The following is a 20,171-nucleotide window of genomic DNA, read 5'->3' as shown; positions in this document are numbered from 1 at the left end:
TTCCTAAATAATATAGGACCACGATGGAAAAAAGAGTAAAATCCAACCTTTAATTCAAGTGAATTTATTCAGTAGGAAAAAAATCCCAAATTAAGAAATAATTGCTTAACATCAAATCATGTGTGCCACAATTATTGGCACCCCTGATGTTAATACTTTGTACAACCCCCTTTTGCCAACATAACAGCACCTAATCTTCTCTTATAATGTTTCACAAGATGGGAGAATACAGATAGAGGGATCTTTGACCATTCCTCTTTGCACAATCTCTCTAAATCATCCAGCGACCTGGGTCCTCTCCTCTGCACTCTCCTCTTCAGCTCACCCCACAGGTTTTCAATGGGGTTGAGGTCTGGGGACTGAGATGGCCATGGGAGGAGCTTGATTCTGTGTGTGGTGAACCATTTCTGTGTAGATTTGGCCATAGGTTTTGGGTCATTATCTTGCTGAAAGACCCAGTGACAACCCATCTTCAGCTTTTGGGCAGAAGCCACCAGATTTTGTTTTAAAGTGTTCTGGTATTTCAAAGCATTCATGATGCCATGCACCCTAACAAGGTTCCCAGGGCCTTTGGAAGAGAAACAGGCCCACAGCATCACTGATGCTCCCCCATATTTCACAGTGGGCATGAGGTGCTTTTCTGCATACTCAGCTCTTGTGTTACGCCAGACCCACTTAGAGCATCTTAGTTTCACCTGACCAAAGCACACGGTCCCAGTTGAAGTTCCAGTACTGCTTAGCAAACTCCAAACGTTTGCGTTTATGATTGTGAGTGAGAAAAGAGCTTGTTGGCATGCAGATAGCGCCTGATGGTTGTTTTGGAGACTTTGTGACCCCAAAAAGCTACCATTTGTTGCAGTTCTGTAACAGTGAGCTTTGGAGACATTTTTATTTCTCTTATCATCCTCCTCACTGTGCGTGGTGGCAAAAGAAACTTGTTTACCACTGTTCCAGTTGTTTTAAACTTCTTAATAATTCCTCTGACAGTAGATATGGACAGGTGGAGGTGAGTGGCTATTTTCTTGTAGCCATTGCCTGACTTGTGGAGGTCAACACACATCTGCCTTACTTGAATGGTATGTTCCTTTGTCTTTCCCATGTTGAAGAGAAATGGCCTCTGTGTCACGTCATATTTATACCATATTTATAAGTTGTGAATTACTAATTAAATGTTCCTACATACTCTGATCAACTTCGTAAACTACTGTAGAATTGACAGAAATACTTTAATTACATTTATTTCCTAAGAAATGTTAGGGGTGCCAATAATTGTGGAACAGGTGATTTTATGAAGAATAATTATTTCTTAGTCAGGGATTTTTGTTTTCCCCTTAAAATTCACTTGAGTTAAAGGTTGGATTTTACTCTTTTTTTCCATCGTGGTCCTATATTATTTAGAAAAAAACTAAATCTAAAGAAGCTAAAGAACACATCTTAACCAGGGGTGCCAATAATTATGGAGGGCACTGTATGTCAGCCTTGACCCTATTCAATAATACAATCCTGAGAGGAGCAGCAAGTTGCTCACGTGGCTGTTCACAAATAATGCACAATTCTTAGGTGATATATTTAAACAAACAGAATTGACTAGTAGGAAAATGCTATGACTGTGATCTGAGCAGAGATTAGCCCTTTCACACTGATCCATAGTCTGGCGCTCCCAACTTTTTTCTTTATTTATTTGGAGGATGTATCTGCCATCCAAATAACAAGACTCACGTATCTGGTATCGGAAAGACCTGCGCATCCCTAATTATCATTTCTGTAACACAAATACATTACTAGTAATGTAGTGATAAGTATGATATTCAGAACCGCAATAGTTACTGAAGATGTATCAGGTGGTAACGCTTCAAGCACATATTCTATAAATTTGCTTTTCTTTTTTTTTTTCCTTCGGACCTCGCATACAAGCTTTATATTTAGACCATAACTGTAAAGACAGGATGCTATATCTTTATAAAAAAGGCTGTCCATTTTCTTCAATAGATAAGTCAGACAACCAAACCCTAATGAGTCATAAAATGCTGGCATTTTGATATCCAAGTTATGTTTTTACTATATTTCTTTTCAAAATACAATTCTGATCATTAATAAAGCATGAAATTGTATAGAACTGTTAGACATGGTACATAAATAGCACACACAATCACCCTTTTCATAGAGCTCTTAGCATGAGAGCAATCCCAATTAAGATTGTGATTAAAAATGTATTACAATTACAAACACACAATCCAAGTTCCTCCTTGGCCATATTGGTTTAAAACACCCAATAGTGGACACGGCAAACGTGTACACGAATTTACAGTCCACTCACAACCAAGCTCACATGGCTGAGCACAGTTTGGCTCAGCCAAATACATAACAGGCCTCTCCTTTCTTCAGTATCCACTGCTCAGTTTCTCAAGACTCCTCATCTTCACTTCTGTCGTCTTCCACGTTCTCTTTTCTTCGGCCGCCTTCATCATCTTTATCGCCTTCATCCTCCTCTGATGTCTCGTCCTCCCCACTTTCAGAGTCCTCGTCCTCATCTTCTTCCTCTTCCCCCCTGTGCAAAAGTACAAAAATGTACAAATCATGCAATTTAAGGCTTACGTATAGTAACCAAGTACAATTTCTCAAGAATTTCTCTTCTTACCCCAGTGGTCTGTTGAGGTTCATATACTCCCTTCCAGAGTCCACATCGAAAGGATCTGTATAAGCACACAAGCAGACAAGCTTATGGACAAATTAGGCTGGTTAGTATTGTGCTCCTACACCTCTTTTTTAACGTCGAAACCCATACCTATCTCTTCCTCTGGAGGAGCGGTGCTGAGGTACTCTTTCTCCACTGTGAGCAGCTCCTCCTCTGACTTGCTGGCAGCGTAGCGCTCTAGAAGCGTCTTATTCAAGTCGAGAAATCCCTTTCCCCACTTGAACTTCCTCAACAGGAGCACTGCTAGGTCCTGAAAACCTGTCACACACACAAGTGTGCTTAAGGAAACATTGCCTGATTTTGGAAAAATGTGCATTTTCAAGTTTATTTATTCAGCTTCATGATCATTAACAGCTGAATGTAGCATAACAAGCCATATCCAATGGTGCTGCACTGGTATAGTGTGGTGTCCTTGCTTTGGAAAGAGTAGAGGTGCTACCTACCCACTGTGCTATGCCAAACAATTTGATTTTCTTACTTTTCTTTTCCGAGCTGTTGTACATATCTTTATGCTCATACATCCTTATGTTCCAAATATGGTATAAACCCCTGAATACCTGGGTGCTTACTGCATTAAAAGGAAAGACACTGTGTGCAGTACAGCATTAGATGCAGACATAAGTGATTATAAGTGAAGTGCCCACAGACGGGCCAAAACATTATGCCGCTAATATGCTGCTGGTCCTCAAAACACGAGAACATCTTCAACCTGCCGAGACATGGACTGTACAAGACCTCTTAAGGTGCCCTGAGTTATCCAGCACCAAGATATTAAAAGCCTTGTATGGTGTGAGGTGGAGATACCACGCATCAGACATGCTGTTTCAGAACATCGCAGTTCTACTGAGGAATTTGGAGGCAGGGGAATGGTACACATGTACCTAGATGTCTGTGTGATGTAAACAGATGATATTCCTTCTTCCATTGCTCCAAGGTTCTAATGCTAACGCGCCCACTGGACAGAGTTTAGACCGGTCTGCAGCTATGCAGCCCTGTACACATCAAGGTGTGATGCACTGCGAGTTGACACATTCCTTCCATAACAATTTCTTTTTTTTTTTTTTACACTTGGGACAGTCACGCGGCCTTTCTATCCGTTTGGGCCAGCCAGACGAGACAGCCTTTGCTGCCCCCTAGCATTGATGAGCCGCGGGTGCTCAACTGTTGCTGTTGTCAGGCCAGTCTCAAAGTCACTTCTGTCGACATGTTGGCTACGCAAGCGGACTGTTCATCTAATATATTCCAGCCCTTGATTTGATCAACGGTCGTGAGATACTCAATGTTACCTGCTTTGTCTTTTTGCTCACTGGTGTACACTACGGCTTGTAATACTCAACGTGATCTAACTGCCTAGTTTAGGTTTGCATGTGCCAGGCTTAGATTCAAATTTCACAGCTTGTTTCCCTAAAAAAAAAGTAAAAATTGTCCCCTGAATTTTCGCTTCATTTTAGCCCACTCAGAGCTTAAAGTGTCAGGGAACTTATATTTCACATTTCACTTACATACATACAACATATTTTCTTTGTAATAAACAACTTTACAAAAAAAAAAAACTGTAGACATACAGTGTACAAAGCATGTCCCATTACGTCTTATTCTTGGGTACCACTCTCATACTGTAACCACATGTCTGGCAGCGCCTCTTATACCCACACAGCTTTAACTGTGCGTTTTGCTGTGGTCTGTATCTCTTTTCTTTCAGAGAAACAAACGAAAATTAACTAGCAAGCTAAAAGTAACCTAACCAGGATAACCAAAAAATAGCAAGCTTGGTCATTTGTCTGTCTTTCTGCTGGTCTGCCTGTCCATCCAGCCAGTATGTATTCCTTGGACACAGACTAAAATGTAGCACTAAGGTGAATCTTATCTTCTTTAAAGTGTCTCCACATGCTAGATAATGTTTTTAGTGAGTGAGTAGTAAAGCAAACAGCACCACTTGCATTTTGTAATAGTTCTCCCCACTCATTTCACCCATGCTGTTTAATTCAGAGTGGAGAAGCAGTCTGGGAGTCTTACAACCTTGCCAATCAAGCATGCTCATTAGAATACCAGACACTTCTCAGATAGGCTTGATCATGAAGAGACATTATAAATAAGTAGACTGACCACAGATTGAAATTTGAATGGGAGTTCTCGTAACGCTCAACATGGCGTCTGTCCACGAATAAATTCCCGCCCTTCAACAAAAAGGGCCAAACAGCTTGCTAGTTATGCCTCCAGTGGGGGAGGGTTGACATGTTAGTGGGGAAAGCACCCCTTTACGAGGAAATCTGCTCAAGCGCAGTAGCCAGAACTAGCAGAACGCTACAAACTACAAAAAAAAAAAAAAAAAAAAAAACCTTATTCAAGATAGCTGCTTACCTACAATGCAGAAGGTGGCAGCGTAGGCCTCCACACAGCTCAGCTTACAGGGTTTGCCATAGTTCACAGGATTGGCTGCCACAAGGTACGGCAGGAGTCTAGGATGGGACCCAATCATCTTACTGAATGGTGTTTCCTCAAGTTTTGCCCACGAACAATCAATAACTGCAACTCCACTCTGAGCCACGATCCCCCTGAAACCAAATATCGTTTCATCAACCATGAAGTAGGATTATTCTTTTAGTGAAAAACACATACCAAATACAAGAAAAATTTTGCATATGGGCCTTTTAATGCAAAGTCGGGCTCTGGAAATGCGTTACGGCATGCTGATCGTGCAAGGGAGTTTTACCGGTCTGCAGGAGTGACATATCTGGTGCCCATAGGGCTGAGGATGAGGCCGTTAAAGCGTTGGTTGAGACGAAGGCAGCGCACAAAGCCCTTTCTGGCAAGTTTACGTCCTGTGCAGCGTTTAGGGTCACAATGACCCAATTCCCACATCGCCAACGGGCATGGCAACTTCACATGCCCTGCAGCCTCCGACCCACCATCTTCACATGCTAAAAATGAACACATACACAAACGAACACCAAAAAACATGATTCACACAGACGATGTGATAAATGCTATGTGCAGAATAGTAACTATGAAGGAAGGCACTGAAATACTGTGGTCTGTGACTGTAAATGTAACGTTTGATGGGATTTGTACTTTTCCAAGCATGCTCACGTGACATTCATTTTACTACTCCTAAAGAGCACTTGTGAAGAAATGGTGCTGGCTGCTTTTCTGGAGCACCAAACATGACTGAAACCCTAGATTTAGCTGATTGATGTTGGATGTATGGAGCTGCCTGTTTTTACTTAGCTAGTTTGGTCTGGTTGCCACTTTCACTTCCATTTGATTAAACGGATGAATTAAGTTAAATTAATCTGGACTGTGCATATTAAAAATAATAAAATATACACAATAACAGGCCCTTGCTTTACTGTAATGACAACATCTATCAGAAGGGGAACTAAAGTTAGATCCTCGCTCATTTGTCCCCTTTGAATCTGTACTCCAGAAAAGTTTAGAGCACATTAGAATAACACACCTTGCAAAACATCATGCATCTCTTCGGTAAAGGTTTCCAAAGACTTCCCTTTCATTCTGTGTCTCCTGTCTTTGCCCTTGTTTACCGACCGGTCGCTCTGACCCTGCTTTTTGCGTCCCATGGCAGGAACTTTGTAGACCACCCGAGTTAAACAGGTGTAAACAGCTAGCTAGCTAATGGCTAGCGCTAACAGTCAACCCCTAACCCAAACCCAGACACGCAGTACTGGAGTTGCACTAAGGCTTAAGTCTACTTCAGCCGTACAATCACCAGACCATGACAGTCAAGGAATCTTTGATTTTTGCAGTTTTTCGAGCTGACATGCTGCTGCTGCTACCCACGAAAACGTGAAGCTGCTGCTTCTTCTTCTTACGCCAGACTCAACGCTGCATGTCGTAATGCTGCCCCCTACAGTGTAGTAGCAGACACTGCACGCCTTCGTACAAAGCAGTGTTGAACGCGAAATCCCTAAACTTAATAAAAACACAGGTTCCGTCCCAAACCGCACACTGTATGCAAAAAGTGTGCTGCCATTAAAAGTGTATTTATTCGTGTAAGGAAAAAAAGTGATATTCCACTCATTAGACATCCATTAACTAGAACAAATACACAGCGAGTCCCGTGGACTGGACTCTTACAGTAAAACGTTTGGTTATATGAAGGGCAATGCAATATGGAAAAATTACACAAGAGTGGGCGCATTCATATCGTATTTTTACAAACTGTCCAGGTTTTTTTTTCCACAATAAAACAAGAACCTGTTACTGTTTTGTGCAGACTTTTATTTTGACATCGGTTTAGAGTGATAATTAATTAATTAATTAATTAATTAATTAATTAATTAATTAATTAATGTATTTATACAAAAAAAGTTTGTAAGTAAAAATATGTAAGTAGTCAGGTAGTAAGTTACAGTAACGTTTTATTTTCTAAATACATGAATTATTTAATAAATAAATAATACACAATTATGTAAAACATCATTAGCAAGTGAGACTTAGTGGCGTCGATCTTCACAACAGTAATAATTTGAATTATTATAAACACAGAGTTTAACTCATATAGCTACAGTTAAACACCGCAGGTGTACATTTTCCAACACCACCTCATCTCCTCGACTTCATCTCCCATCTCTCCCTCGACTGGCCTTCCTGCAGAGTCACATGATCAGTAGCGGCATCATGGCGACGGCTACGGATAAACAGCACAGCATAACATAACGTTTCTGCACATTTCTCTGGCAGGTTTGAGATTTTTTTGAAGTCATGTCGCGCACACTCGCCTCTCGACATCTGCCATGGCTGACATTACTGGGTAAGTCACTAATAGAAAGGCTGTTTTACAGCTGTCTATTTTCGTCCCTGTGTTGTTGCTGTTCTTCTTCTTCTTCCTCCTAATGTGGGTTTGGTGTGAAGGTCCTTGTGTTCGTTAGACACCCCAGCGTAAAAGGTCTGCTGCTTGTGTTACAATGACAAATGAGGTGTATAGTGCAGTTGCTTTAGCACAGCAGTCAATCATGGTCAATTACTGTCAATAATTATTTCTCCCATTAAACTGAACTGAACAAGTGAGTTAAACTGCCCTTCTGTTCCAGTGTCGCTTGTATTTGGTGGGAAGATGAAGATCGTAGAGGAGCCGAACACATTTGGGTGAGTACTGGCCAGTCTGATTGATCTCAGTGCCTGTAGACTGGGCTTCTCAGCAGTTGTGTACATTTATTGAACATCCCACCTACTGTGTCACGGTTAGATCACTGGGCTATTGAAGACAGGGTTGTGAGTTCGATACCTGCCACTGTTGGGCCCTTGAGCAAAAGACCTCTGCTTCCAGGGGGCCACAGCAATGGCTGCCCACCGCTCCAGGCTTGTGTGCTCACTGTGAATGATTGATCACTAGTGTGTATGTGGGTGTGTTCACTCACTGCACGGATGGGTTAAAGGCGGAGGCCAAATTCCATCTCTGTCCAACACTAATGCTGAATATGGTTGTCTTGTCTCGTCTTGTCATTACATTAAAGAGTCATTTGGAGGGGTGTGACTTAAGAGACAGTTGGTCAAATTTGAGAAGATGGCAGAAGTTGATTACCCAAACAGTTAAATTAGCTGTGATGTTTGGAGGTTTAGCCAGAACATTACACTGCGACATGATTGCAGCATAGTACTGTTACAGACAAGTGTGTGGCATGTCTCTTTTCTCTCAGCTTCGATCCATACCTAGCAATGCAGTGATCAGCCTGTCATTAATGTCAACACAAAGTTAATCAGTTTTTATTGTCTTGACAAAAAAGGCAGCTGGATGTATTTGGTAATATAATGTAGGGCTGCGTGACATTGGAAAATATTACAGGAATTCAAGAATTCTCACCAGATTTCACCAGAAGTCAGTGATCCAACAGGTCATAATATTAATAATGCAGTCTGCGTATCCAAAATCAGAGTAAAATAAGTAATATTGGGCAGATCTAATCTGCTCTGGTTGGTCTGTCACAGAAAATGAGAACAGCACACATTTTCCTTTTGTTTCAAACAGAGTTGTTGTATGACATGCATGTATAATTTGCCTTGACATTGCACATCCTGTATAGTGCAACTATTGAGCATGTACACAATGCTAAAAACCACTTGTAATAGAACAACATGGCCAACATATTCTATTGCTATATTATGGCACAAAAATTACACAAATATGAGAGTAAACACATCCTATTAAACAGGACTAAATATGCTGTTTGTGATGAAACATGCTGATAGTGAGTGTTCTATAGGAACTGACGATATGCAGAACATGCTCAGAAAAGTGTGCCCTGTGTCATACAAAAGGCTTTTACAATTTTAGTGGCAAGAATGATAAATTTGGAGTAATTTGAGCAAACAATGTAAAACTGTTTAAGAGGCGGAATTCATTTTAGCCCAAATTGACAGTGAGAAGGACAGTGCCTTACAGGCAGCTCCACCCACATCTCTTGTTGTGTAAAAGCAGTAGAGCTATTGCTTAACTGAACTCTCAGCATTTCCAGCAGAATGTATGTCCCTGAACTGGTCAGTTACTCATTTGCATACACAGGCTTTCACATGATCCTGTTCTGGGCCGTTGTCACTCAATCTTTCCTTCTCTCGCTTTCACTCTCCAGGTTGAATAGCCACCTCCTGGTCCAGGGCAGTCGGCTGCAGGCCAGAGTCAAACCGTCTCCTGTGTCTGGCCCTCCTCATCTGTCCAGGCTGGCCGGGAAATGTTTCAGCTACATCGAGTCCACGTCAGTAATATTTAAAAGCCTGCTGCGGGTATCGTGTGTATTAGTGGGGTGTTGCAGTTGACCTTATATTTGACCGTTCTCATGTTTTAGGTATAAGTACGAGTTCTGTCCTTTCCGTAATGTGACGCAGCATGAGCAGAGCTTCAGGTGGAACGCCTACAGCGGAATACTGGGGTACACGCACACCCACACCATGATCATTTTTGTTTTTAGTTAAATATACTAATATATAACACTGGGGTCCAGACATTTGTAGAGATCATCAATCATCTAGTGCTTCTTCTGAAATGAAGGAAATTAATTGTGTTTTTGCCACCCTTTACTGCAATAACAGACTGCACACTTCTAGGAAGATGTTGAAAACATGGCTGTAAGAATTCAATTGCATTCAGCAATAAAGCACTGGTTCACACACACCACTCCAGCTCATCCCAGAGGTTCTGAATGGTTGTCCATTACTACAGAGAACCAGGTCCACTGCTCCACAGCCATTGCTGTGGGGCTTGTACCCCCTAAGAGACATGACCTTATGCTCTTGTGCCGCTACTACAGTGTTTCTCAGAAAAAAATGATTGCTTTAAATCAAAATGTGAATTTTGTGAATCACTACACATCTACTTAGCATACAGTACCTATTTTTCTGTATTGATGTTTAGCATCTGGCAGGAGTGGGAGATCCACAACAACACATTCACTGCAATGTGGATGAGAGAGGGAGACTCCTGTGGGAACAAGAACAGGCAGACCAAGGTACTATGCGTGTGTGTCTGTGTGTACGTTAGGGTGTATTATGCTAGACTATATTATATATCAGGTATCATGTATGTATCTGTGTATGCAGGTATGTGTGAAAGTAAGTATGTTGTGCTGTGTGGTAGTTCTGTGCCATGTGTATAAATGTGTGTAATGTGCTTTCTCTCAGGTCCTCTTCACATGTGGGAACAGCAGTAAGCTGGCAAAAGTGTCGGAGCCACAGACGTGTATGTACTCGCTCACGTTTGAGACGCCGCTTGTATGTCACAAACATTCCCTCCTGGGTGAGTGCAGAGAGAAGTGTGAATAATTAGAGTAGATTGTCCAGCTTATGTATTTCCATGTCCTGCCCAATGTGGTGTTGTAAGGTGTGTGTGTGTGTGTGTGTGTGTGTGTGTGTGTGTGTGTGTGTGTGTGTGTGTAGTGTACCCAGTGCTGAGTGAAAAACTGCAGAAGGAGTGGGATGAGATTGAACAGGCTCGGTATGATGAACTCATCACTGAACAGGTGACTGAAAAACACACACCCACAAACAATCCAGAACAGTTTATGCATGTAAATAATTTTCAGCAATAATACAATTTATTATCTAATAATGCAATCTAAATAAACTACTAACACACAAGCAAATTTACTGTTTGTGGTCATTTGTGGTCACCTCTCCTTTACCACTCCCTTCTCAATTTAGGTCATTAACAGAGGTTCACTTACTTTTTCTAGCCTGCGTTGTGGATGTTTCCTCTGTGTGCTCAATCTAAATAAACTACTAACACACAATCAAATTTACTGTTTGTGTCTTTTATTGAGCACATTGATTAAACCACATTGCAGGCTAGAAAAGGTAAGTGGACCCTTGAATTTAATAACCTGTAGATGCCTTTAGCAGCAGTCACCTCCACCAAATCTTTCTATAGCAGCATTTTTTTAGCATACTTTTGTATGTCTTTTGCTGTTACCCATAGGTTCCTTCTCACCTCTTTCAGAATTGACCAATGTGCTCTTGGAAGAATTTTGGCGAAATGCTAACGTTTAGAGATAGTAGCAACAATCTCGAATTTTCAGGATTTTACACATTTTGTCTAACCGTGGATTGATATACATCCTTTAGCACATCCTTTATGTGTTTGTAGTCCTTTTCAACTTCACATGTCTCTGCAACACATTTTCTGAAAGTTGTTTACCTCAAGGCATGTTTCACACGTACTAGTCTTCTGTGAGCGCAACATATTTGCCTGTAAAAAGGCTTTGCGTACGTGTAGCACCTTTGAAACCTTCCTCTCCTTTACCACTCCCTTCTCAATTTAGGTCATTAACAGAGGTTCACTTACTTTTTTAGCCTGCGTTGTGGATGTTTCCTCTGTGTGCTCAATAAAAGACGTAAACAGTAAATAAATAAATTATATATATATATATAGTTCAGTTAGATTGTATTTGTCCATAATTGTGACTTGGATAATAATCGGATCATGTTCTATTAGTAATCGATGCAGCAATCCAGGTAATTCAAACGGGTTCACTTACTTTTTCGTGTGTTTGTAGGGCTACAATAAGATGCTGAAGGACTTGTTTGAAGAAGCTGGCTTTCTGAGGAAAGCTCGGCAGCAGAAACAAGAAGAGAACACGAACACTCCCCGACACCAGAGTCTGGAGCAGTGCACACAGGTCTGTATGTGTATGCTTAAGGATGATCTCTGCTGCACCGACTGCACAGTACATTTCTGTGAGCAAAATTATGCACTGTGTGTTAACAGGACTTTGACAAACAGCATGCCGAAATTGAGCGGCTGCACTCCCTCCTCACCCAGCACAACATTTCCTATGAGGCAGAGCCTGGTAAGAAACACTATAGGGCAGATGACACACGACATCTGAAAATGCTAGTTGGTGCTCAGCTATGAGTGGCATTTTCATCTGCCACTCATTATGTTCTTAAGATCATGATACTATATATAGGCAGTATAGGGTATTAATGCTTTAGTGTACTTGATGCTAATTGATCATTTGCTTATTAAAATATCGATTCATTGATTTATCCAAGCACCCCTAGAAAACTATAGAAACTGGATCGTGTGAAGTTGGTTGAGAATACTCAGATAAATGTAAATAAATGTGAAAATAGGCTTTTAAAAAAACATGCATCTATGTAGTAGCCTTTGTGCTAAACAAATAAAACTGTACATGCACTCAGTGTTTTTTTTAAATATAATATATGTCTTTGTCTCAGGCAGACCAGATACCCCATTGACCCCTCGTCCCTCAGTGCTGCAGGACCAGCATCTTCGTGGTGACGGTGGAATCATTGCAGACCTTTAGCAAGATGCTTAACAACCACTTATTACATCCCAGTCAAGAAAAAAACTACTAGAGGGATTTACTTTGTTTTTATGAAAGATTTTAAGTGATGGTTATTTGGTTTTAATTAAAGGACAGTGCTGCCGTTCTGGCAAATGTTTAGTTTTTTGTTTTTTTAACCCAGTTTACACCTCAATTTTAGTGATTTCCAATTCCTGCACTGATGAGCATTGCACTGAGTGATGGGAGGAAGACTAAGGTCAGTTGTGCTCTCTGGGACTCCTGGTCGCTGTTGACTGTGGCGTCACCAGTGATCTGTTCTGACAGCTGATTTAATCAAGAGCTTTTGATTTGGTTTTTAAATGAATAGTTAATCTGAGCAGCATGGACTTGTCAAGACAGATCTGGTGGGCTTACAGTATGAACGGAAATCCAACCACTATTGGTCACTATTGGTCAGTGGTCATTTACACCAGTGGCCTCCGATCCTGCTCCTGGAGAGCTACCTTTTTGCAGACTTTGAATCCAACCCTAATCCATCTTCCCTGATCCAGCTGAGTGGCTGAGTGCAATGTTAGATTTCAGTAGAAACCTGCAGGATCATCACTTTCCAAGAGGGAGGTGTGAGCTTGTCTTTAAGGCTGCACTCTAAACAAAGGGATCTTTAACTCATAACAAGAATGGATCTCTTTTTGGCATGGGACCATCTACAAATCTGCTGTAATCTGCTATAAAGAGCTCTTTTTAATAGGAAGATTAAACCACCAAACCACCAAATGGTTCTCTGAGCTGTCATAGTTTTATGTAGCACCAATGCCATTGCCATAGAACCCTTTAAGAAACATTTTTTGTGTGGTTCAAGTGTGGTTCCCAACCCTGGACCTGGAGCCCCCTTCCTCTTGTTTCCACTGCTCTTACACACCCATGTTAATTTAGTAAGGACCTGGCAGTGAGTTGAGTGGGTCATGGGTCACACTTGAGTTGTGTTAGGTGGGTCATTGAACTTTCAAGGTATTTTCCATTTTGCCTTCACTGTTAACAGTGTCAATCGTGGTCGTGGAGAGTTCAGCTCCAACACACCTAAAATTCAGATGCTGCTGAAGACTAATGTGTCTCCACCCTGGCACTGGAGGCACTCTGCCTTGCACATCTTACTGTTTTCCCTGCTCCCATTAACAGCTCATTAACAAGCCCTGTCAGAGTTTCAGGGGGTGTGTTAAAGCAGAGAATCCACTAAAATGTGCAGGGCAGGGTGCCTTTAGGATTACTGTGTTTGACTACTGTAGGAACTAAACTGAGGGCACCTCTCCCATAGTGTTTGAATTTTTCCCACAAGTTCTGAGTGGATTTAAAACCATGGCTACATTTCACTTAATGGAATCTTTGTATTGTTGGAATATCTATAATTTGTTGTGGTTTTCTTCTTGAACAGACAGGTTAAACACACTATAAACTGTAGCTAAACGTCAGTCAAGCCATTCTTTTTGACTGTTAATATATTGACTTGCAGGGTTTGTGAGTAACATGCTGTAATAATGTTTCACAAGTGTTCCCCCATTAAATTAAAAACCAATGTCTTTCCATTAGATCAGATTATTTTCACTGTGTAATGATGTCTATAATCTGCAGCACCAGTACAGCACCTACAGCTCATTGCTTTCTCAGGTGCCCCTCATTACTTCTGCATTGTTGACATTAGCCACACCTCAAAAACCTGTTGCATTACAAATGCTTGTGAAAAAGAACTAGAGGCATAGCTCTGTACATAAAGGCATTGCGTTTCATTTCAGTGGCTTGCAGGTAAACTGCATGTTCACACAAGTTCTGATAATATGCCAGACATGAACCATTTCATACGTTGCAACGCAGACCTCCTGAGAACAAGATGTTCAGGAGGGATGCACCTATGCCAAAATTCAGAGAGCATCCTTAATGCACTATATATCCCATAAAAACAGACATTACAAGTTTACTTTCACTTGCCAGAACACATTTCTGAGGAGATTAGATAGAAGACAATCCACTTCAGAGTGGAACAAATCCACAGGCCTGTCTGATCTAACTAGACCACAACTAGTCCAGACCTCGACATCGTTGAATGGTTATGGTGAGAAATAGAAAATGCTTAAGGCTGAAATTAAGGTGTAGGGAGAACGCATATGTTGGGGCATATGCAGAATAAGCAATGCTAAACATTTCCTGAAATTCTAACTTGTGTGCCAAATTCTGTATGTAACTGTATTCTGCCCCATAAAAAGAACCGCTCGAAGAAATCACTGAGGATTGCCATAACATCCATAATGTGTGTGTGTGTGTGTGTGTGTGTGTGTGTGTGTATATTAATACATTATACAAAGTTAATGGAGATCAAAAAAAATAATTGAGGAAAAAATCTTTAAAAACACAAGACAACTAAATATCACCAGTCACCAACCAATTTATTAAAAATGAGCAATTTCTGCCCCCTGTACTCCACATATACATTTAAGTCAAGAACTCAAAACACAACAGTCTGTTCTTCCATATTTAACTTAAACCATATTAAGATTGACAGAAGAAACTGTTACTGATGTTGATGTTGTCATTCATTGGTAACACTTTCATTTCCTTGTGCTCTGCCTGTAATTTATTTTTGTCCAAAAATGTATATTTATTGTCATTAAATATAATAAAAATGTCTTTAGAGAAGTCAATACTGTTGAGTAAAATTTGGTCATCTCCAAAATAAAATAAAATAAAATAACCCTCACCACATTCTAAAAGATCTGAATAAAAAAACTGCTTCTCACGCTTTCCTCATTGCTGTCCACACACTTCCTACAGTGTCTGGAGTATTCCTCTCCACACATGTCCCCCTATCCAATTCCCTAATAAGTCCTTAATGCTGTGTCATCCAAAACATCACCAGACCTTCGCCACTCCTCAGTCCACTCCATCACTTGATGAGCGCTGACATCTTGCGTTGTTTTGTTGTATAAAGTCATACAAGGACACCTACGACAGCTACTAAGCGTCAGTGTATGACTTTATGTAAACCTTCCTGTGGAGGTGTGGATGGTCAGTGGAAGGTCAGTGGATCACTTGCTTTCAGATGGTCTTTAAGGCTTTTTCTCTGGAAGATTACAATACCACTGTACTGCTTATCTTTATGGGACACTGTCATTCATCCCTGACCTCCTAACCTTAAAGGAGAATTTAGGAAGTCAGACTAAATCGTTAATCTGTACAGTTAATGAAATAGTTGTGAATTCACTCATTTCTGTTTTAAGATATGCTTTTTGCCTACATTTCTTTAAAAAAAAAATAATACTCCATTCTAGGTGGAAGGCATCACAGGATAAAATAACCCCCAAGGGGAGTCTATCATATTCTGCATTACATTTAAAGAATGAAAAACACATGTAGGTTCACTGGTGCTTTCGAACAGTAAATAAAAATAGATTTATGTCCAAATGTTCAGAATCTGGTGGATTTATCTTTTAAAGTTTGGCCATGTCCAAATAAAAATGAGCAAAATTCAGACCTCAGGGTGGCTTGTTAGTATTTTAGCTGGCCAACATGCTGTGTTTAAAGATGGCATGCCAGAAGAAAAAAAAAATGTGTCAGAAACCCTATGAGCAGGTCTACCTGAGATTGCGTAACACCTGACTTGATGATTTAGGTATGCAGCTGGCATGATGCCAAACTGGTGGCTTGCACCGTTTTTTTTTTTTTTTTTGTAGATACGCTCTTTAAAAGAAAGGTGCTGCAAAGGGTTCTTTGAGTTGATGCTGGCTGCAATTCAGTACCTGCAGTTTAATCTGGCTCCTCAGGGCCCCCAGTGTAATTGTACAAAGTCTAATAAATGTCTGAATGTCTGCTGTATTTCACCAGTACTGCTCTCCATGTGGAATGGGTGGTCCTGGAGAAGTGGAGAATGTCAGCATACCCCTCACCAATCACAAGGCTAACATGGCTCCGCACTCTCTTTAAATCTGAGCAACCTAGAGAGCTAAAGCTGAAGCTCGTCGACCCCTTATGTCCGGATCGTCGCCTCTTCGAGTCACTGTGGAATTTAGTGAATTAGCACCGTGGCAGAGCAGATCCGCAAAGCCATCGAAGCGGTGAGGTGACGGGCTCCGGAAATGAGGGCAGCCGCTGCCCTAGTCGCAGCTGGAGCTTGTACATATACAAGGAGACGTCTCAGAGATGTCTAAAGGAGTGTATTTTGGTGATTTCTGAGGAGTGTTTTATCATATTTCTGCTTTGTGTTTTCTATCTAAACTTTGCTGAGCAGCTGTGGGAATTACATACGGGTGTTATCCAAGTCCTCCTCACACCAATCCTCATGCTCATTCACTTCCTCTTGCTGTTCTTCTGCTCCTATCTCTCCTCGTACTTCCCCATGCCATCCTTCCTTCATACCATTCACCATGTTGGGCCGTTCCTGCAGTTCCAAAGTCTCACTGTCGGAATCAATGCCATCACTTATGTAAATCAGTTCTGTAATTTCTGTAACCAGTCTGGCGTCTGATAGCTTTTCCATACGTTCTCGATGTAGCGTCTCTTCACTAGCTTCGCTTAATTCCTGACCGTCCTCATTGTGCCTCGGCTGTTCCGCATCCATGATTTGCTCTGAAACTTCAAGCATTTCACTTGAGGGCTCTTCCTCGATCGGACTCATCCTATCCCCCTGCACCTCGTCTGTGTCACTGTCTTCTACTCTGTCCAGATCTGGTTCTCCTTCTTCAGCTGCCTCTGACATAGTCTCTCCACCCAAGGCCTGTATCTGCTTCTCAAAGACTTGCCGAAATTGGGCAGTCATGTTTCGAAAGTATGCCTGTACGTCAGGCAGGATGATTTTCAGTAGGTTTGTTTCTGCTTCAATCCTGGACACAACCTCATACTTCTCTCTGATCTCCTCTATCTCATGCTTATGTATATCCTCAATAGCGTTTCTCTGGCTTTCTATCTCTTTTGCCAGTCTGTCCATCTCTGCCTCCCCTTCCCTGTGCCTTTCTAAAGCTTCTTTCAGCTCCAGCTCTAGCTCACCTCTTTCCTCCTCGGTCGCCGCATGTTCTAGCTCCTTCTCAAGGTTAGCCATCACCTTAACGTTGGCCACTATCCTTCCGTGCTCCTCCTCCATCTGTTCTTTCATCATCAGAGCATACCTGACAAATTCTTTCTCAAGAGCTTCCGTCTTCTCCTCTTCTTCTCTCGTTCTTCTCTCCTGCCTTTTCCCGTAAATCCATCTCTCTATTTCATCCAGCTGGTCTGATGGGTCCTCGTACATTTCGCTCAGCATCTCTTTAGTCTTTTCCACAAGTTCAGAGTCGAGAGGTTCATGGGGCGCATTTGCTGTGCTGGGGCCTCCTTCATTCACTGCAACCAATCAGACACAAGAAGCCACAAGCTTAGACATAAAAGACATTCCAACCAGCTAAGCCAAACCAAAACACCTCAAAACAGCTCGAACGCACCTACTATGTGCTACCACTCTTCACAACCGATTCACAAGCTTCATAGACCTCTGTAGTAGCCAAGCTTGTTCCTACCATCATACTGAATTTGGCTACACCATATTCTAAGACTGTATGGAAAATTAACATCGTTTTGTCAATCTTTTTGTGAAATGTTCCCAAATATAATTTTTGATTATTCCAAAATTACCCAACTTACTTATTAGTACTCTCCCCCATCACATGTAATGCTCCAGACACTGGAAAGGTGAGGGCTGACACATGCGCAACCAGCCACCACCTCTTTTTCGAACCGCTGCCAATGCAATGTCCCCGGGCAAAAAAACGCACCAGGTAGCCAGTTCTGATGCATCAGCTAGCAGACGCCCATCACGGTCGTCACACTGAAATGATGTAGGAGCAAGGTAGCCATCTACAAACCCACAGAGAGCTATACCAATTGTGCTCCCTCTGGCTCCGGCTACTGATGGCAAGAAGGATCCTCTGTGATTTGAACCAGTGATCCTTGGCTCATAGTGCCAGCACCTTAGTCCACAGAGCCCTTGTGAATTTTTTAATGCACTCGGATCAAATCAGATTTGTATGGTCAGACTAAATTGGAATCAGATTTGAAACCACTGGAAGTCGACTGGAAAAAGTCGGAATTCATGTGGCTTTTTGCCGTTCTAACTGCCCACAAATCTGATCCTGTTAATGGTGTTTAAAACCTAACAGGTCTAGTGTAGTATGAGTGTATGGTTGTAAACCGCAGATCATCTGTTGATGCACAATGCATCAGCCTAGTTTCTGAGCACAGAACCACTGAAGGGACATACATCAATCCACCATAACATTAAAACCATCTACCTAATATTATGACGTCTCCCCTTGTGCCAATAAAACAGATCTGACCCATCAAGGCATGGACTCTACAAGACATAGGCAGCATTAACGTTTGCAGCCATTTGTCCTACAGCTCTTCTGTGGGATCGGACCAAAGCAAGGCTAGCCTTTGCTCCCCATTGCCATCAGTAAGCCTTAGGTACCCATGAGAACTGATTGTTCACTTGCTGCCTAATATGTGTATCCCACCCTTTGACAGGTGCCACTGTAACAAGATTTTAATGTTACTTGTTACTCGCTTCATATCATATGAGTGCTTTTAATATTACGGCTGATCGGTGTAACCATCGACGGGGTGAGTGACAGACTGTAACTGTACACCAGTAAGGTGGTGGAGCTCCTAAGAAAGCTTATAAAGTAAATGAGTTAACCTGCATGCAGCAGTTGCTCTCTTTCCTCTTGACGTTGTTTCTTTTCCTGCTCCAGTTCCTGCTCCTTTTCCTGCAGGATGACCGTAAGCTCCTGGACCACTCTTGCTCTTGCTTGTAGCTCTTCTAACAGTACCTTGCGCTCACCCTCCTTCTCTTGTAGTTTCAGTGCCAGCATCTCCAGTTCTTGTTTAAAGGCCTCCAGCTGACTGGCCATGTTGTTCAAACGGACCTCTCTGTCACTTACTACTTTCCTCATGCCGTCCAGACCAGCGTCTCGGTCTTGTAGGAGTTCCATGACCCTCCTCAGCTCGTTTGTCGTGCTTTCCAACTCTGCAATCTTATCTTGAAGCTCTTTCTCCTTTTTCTGCAACAGTTTCTTCATCTCTTTAAGGTACATTAACACAAATTAAGACATTCTGAAACATGCCTGTGTTCTAAATGTAGTTACTTAACATTTCCTCACACATCTTCACAGCAGTCTGATTCTGTGGAGGAACCCTTCTAGGTTTCTCAAAGGTACCTTAACAGGTTCCTCCGCTGTAGTGCTTCTGTACTGATTATGCATACGAGCTCATAATTTAGTTTATCAAAAGCTTAAATGCAATGATTTCCTATTGATTCACTTAATATCCACAGAGCTCATTTTTAACAATAATTTGAATAATTCTCCTGATTAATCAGTCTGATTAACTGCGCTCTCACCAAGTGAATGCACAGACTCTTCCATATCCAGGCTGTCCTGTTCTGCAATCTTCAACCCACCTGCAGATCCACAAGCAGAAGCAAAAAAAAAGTCTTTAGCATGGATTCCTGACCAGGTAATTGCCTGGACATGTTGCAGCCCTTCCCATTTTGAAAAAAAAAGAAAAGGCAACAGGTTTCTAATTCAGAATAATGAGGAACGTTTGGAGGTTCTTCAAATTAAAAAGGTTAAGGAACCTCCAAGAAAAGTTTTTTAGAAGAAAAAGGTTTCCTCAAAGCACCTCAAGAGGTTCTTCCACAGTTTCAA

The 20,171-nt window shown here is 41.6% G+C and overlaps 2 protein-coding genes across 2 annotated transcripts; one reads left to right on the top strand and one right to left on the bottom strand.

Annotated features, from left to right (window-relative positions):
- Window positions 1–2,033: 2,033 nt before the first annotated feature.
- On the bottom strand, window positions 2,034–6,517 carry tsr3 (TSR3 ribosome maturation factor). The gene is made up of 6 exons (XM_072680136.1): window positions 6,153–6,517; window positions 5,409–5,616; window positions 5,057–5,250; window positions 2,786–2,953; window positions 2,639–2,693; window positions 2,034–2,548 (listed from the first exon to the last, which is right to left on the bottom strand). The coding sequence occupies exons 1-6, from the start codon at window positions 6,271–6,273 to the stop codon at window positions 2,404–2,406; spliced, it is 891 nt and encodes a 296-aa protein (XP_072536237.1). The 5' UTR covers window positions 6,274–6,517; the 3' UTR covers window positions 2,034–2,403.
- An 800-nt stretch (window positions 6,518–7,317) lies between these two features.
- On the top strand, window positions 7,318–14,036 carry gnptg (N-acetylglucosamine-1-phosphate transferase subunit gamma). The gene is made up of 10 exons (XM_072680135.1): window positions 7,318–7,466; window positions 7,747–7,801; window positions 9,283–9,405; window positions 9,496–9,579; window positions 10,062–10,155; window positions 10,328–10,442; window positions 10,583–10,665; window positions 11,698–11,820; window positions 11,910–11,991; window positions 12,383–14,036. Exons 1-10 carry the CDS (start codon window positions 7,418–7,420, stop codon window positions 12,469–12,471), a joined length of 897 nt encoding a protein of 298 aa, XP_072536236.1. The 5' UTR covers window positions 7,318–7,417; the 3' UTR covers window positions 12,472–14,036.
- The last annotated feature ends 6,135 nt before the right edge of the window (window positions 14,037–20,171 follow it).

Source organism: Salminus brasiliensis, chromosome 5 (assembly GCF_030463535.1).
Source record: "Salminus brasiliensis chromosome 5, fSalBra1.hap2, whole genome shotgun sequence".
Classification (NCBI taxonomy): Eukaryota; Metazoa; Chordata; class Actinopteri; order Characiformes; family Bryconidae; genus Salminus; species Salminus brasiliensis.
This window is presented reverse-complemented; position numbering and strand designations above follow the sequence as displayed.

Excerpts from the sequence above, each read along its gene's own strand:
- gnptg (XM_072680135.1), top strand. The coding sequence starts at position 7,418 with ATGTCGCGCACACTCGCCTCTCGACATCTGCCATGGCTGACATTACTG. Across the intron at positions 7,802-9,282 it reads GAGGAGCCGAACACATTTGG|GTTGAATAGCCACCTCCTGG; the intron begins GTGAGTACTGGC and ends TTCACTCTCCAG. Across the intron at positions 11,992-12,382 it reads TTCCTATGAGGCAGAGCCTG|GCAGACCAGATACCCCATTG; the intron begins GTAAGAAACACT and ends TCTTTGTCTCAG.
- tsr3 (XM_072680136.1), bottom strand. The coding sequence starts at position 6,273 with ATGGGACGCAAAAAGCAGGGTCAGAGCGACCGGTCGGTAAACAAGGGC. Across the intron at positions 2,694-2,785 it reads TCCTCCAGAGGAAGAGATAG|ATCCTTTCGATGTGGACTCT; the intron begins GTATGGGTTTCG and ends GTGCTTATACAG. Across the intron at positions 2,549-2,638 it reads AACCTCAACAGACCACTGGG|GGGGGAAGAGGAAGAAGATG; the intron begins GTAAGAAGAGAA and ends ACTTTTGCACAG.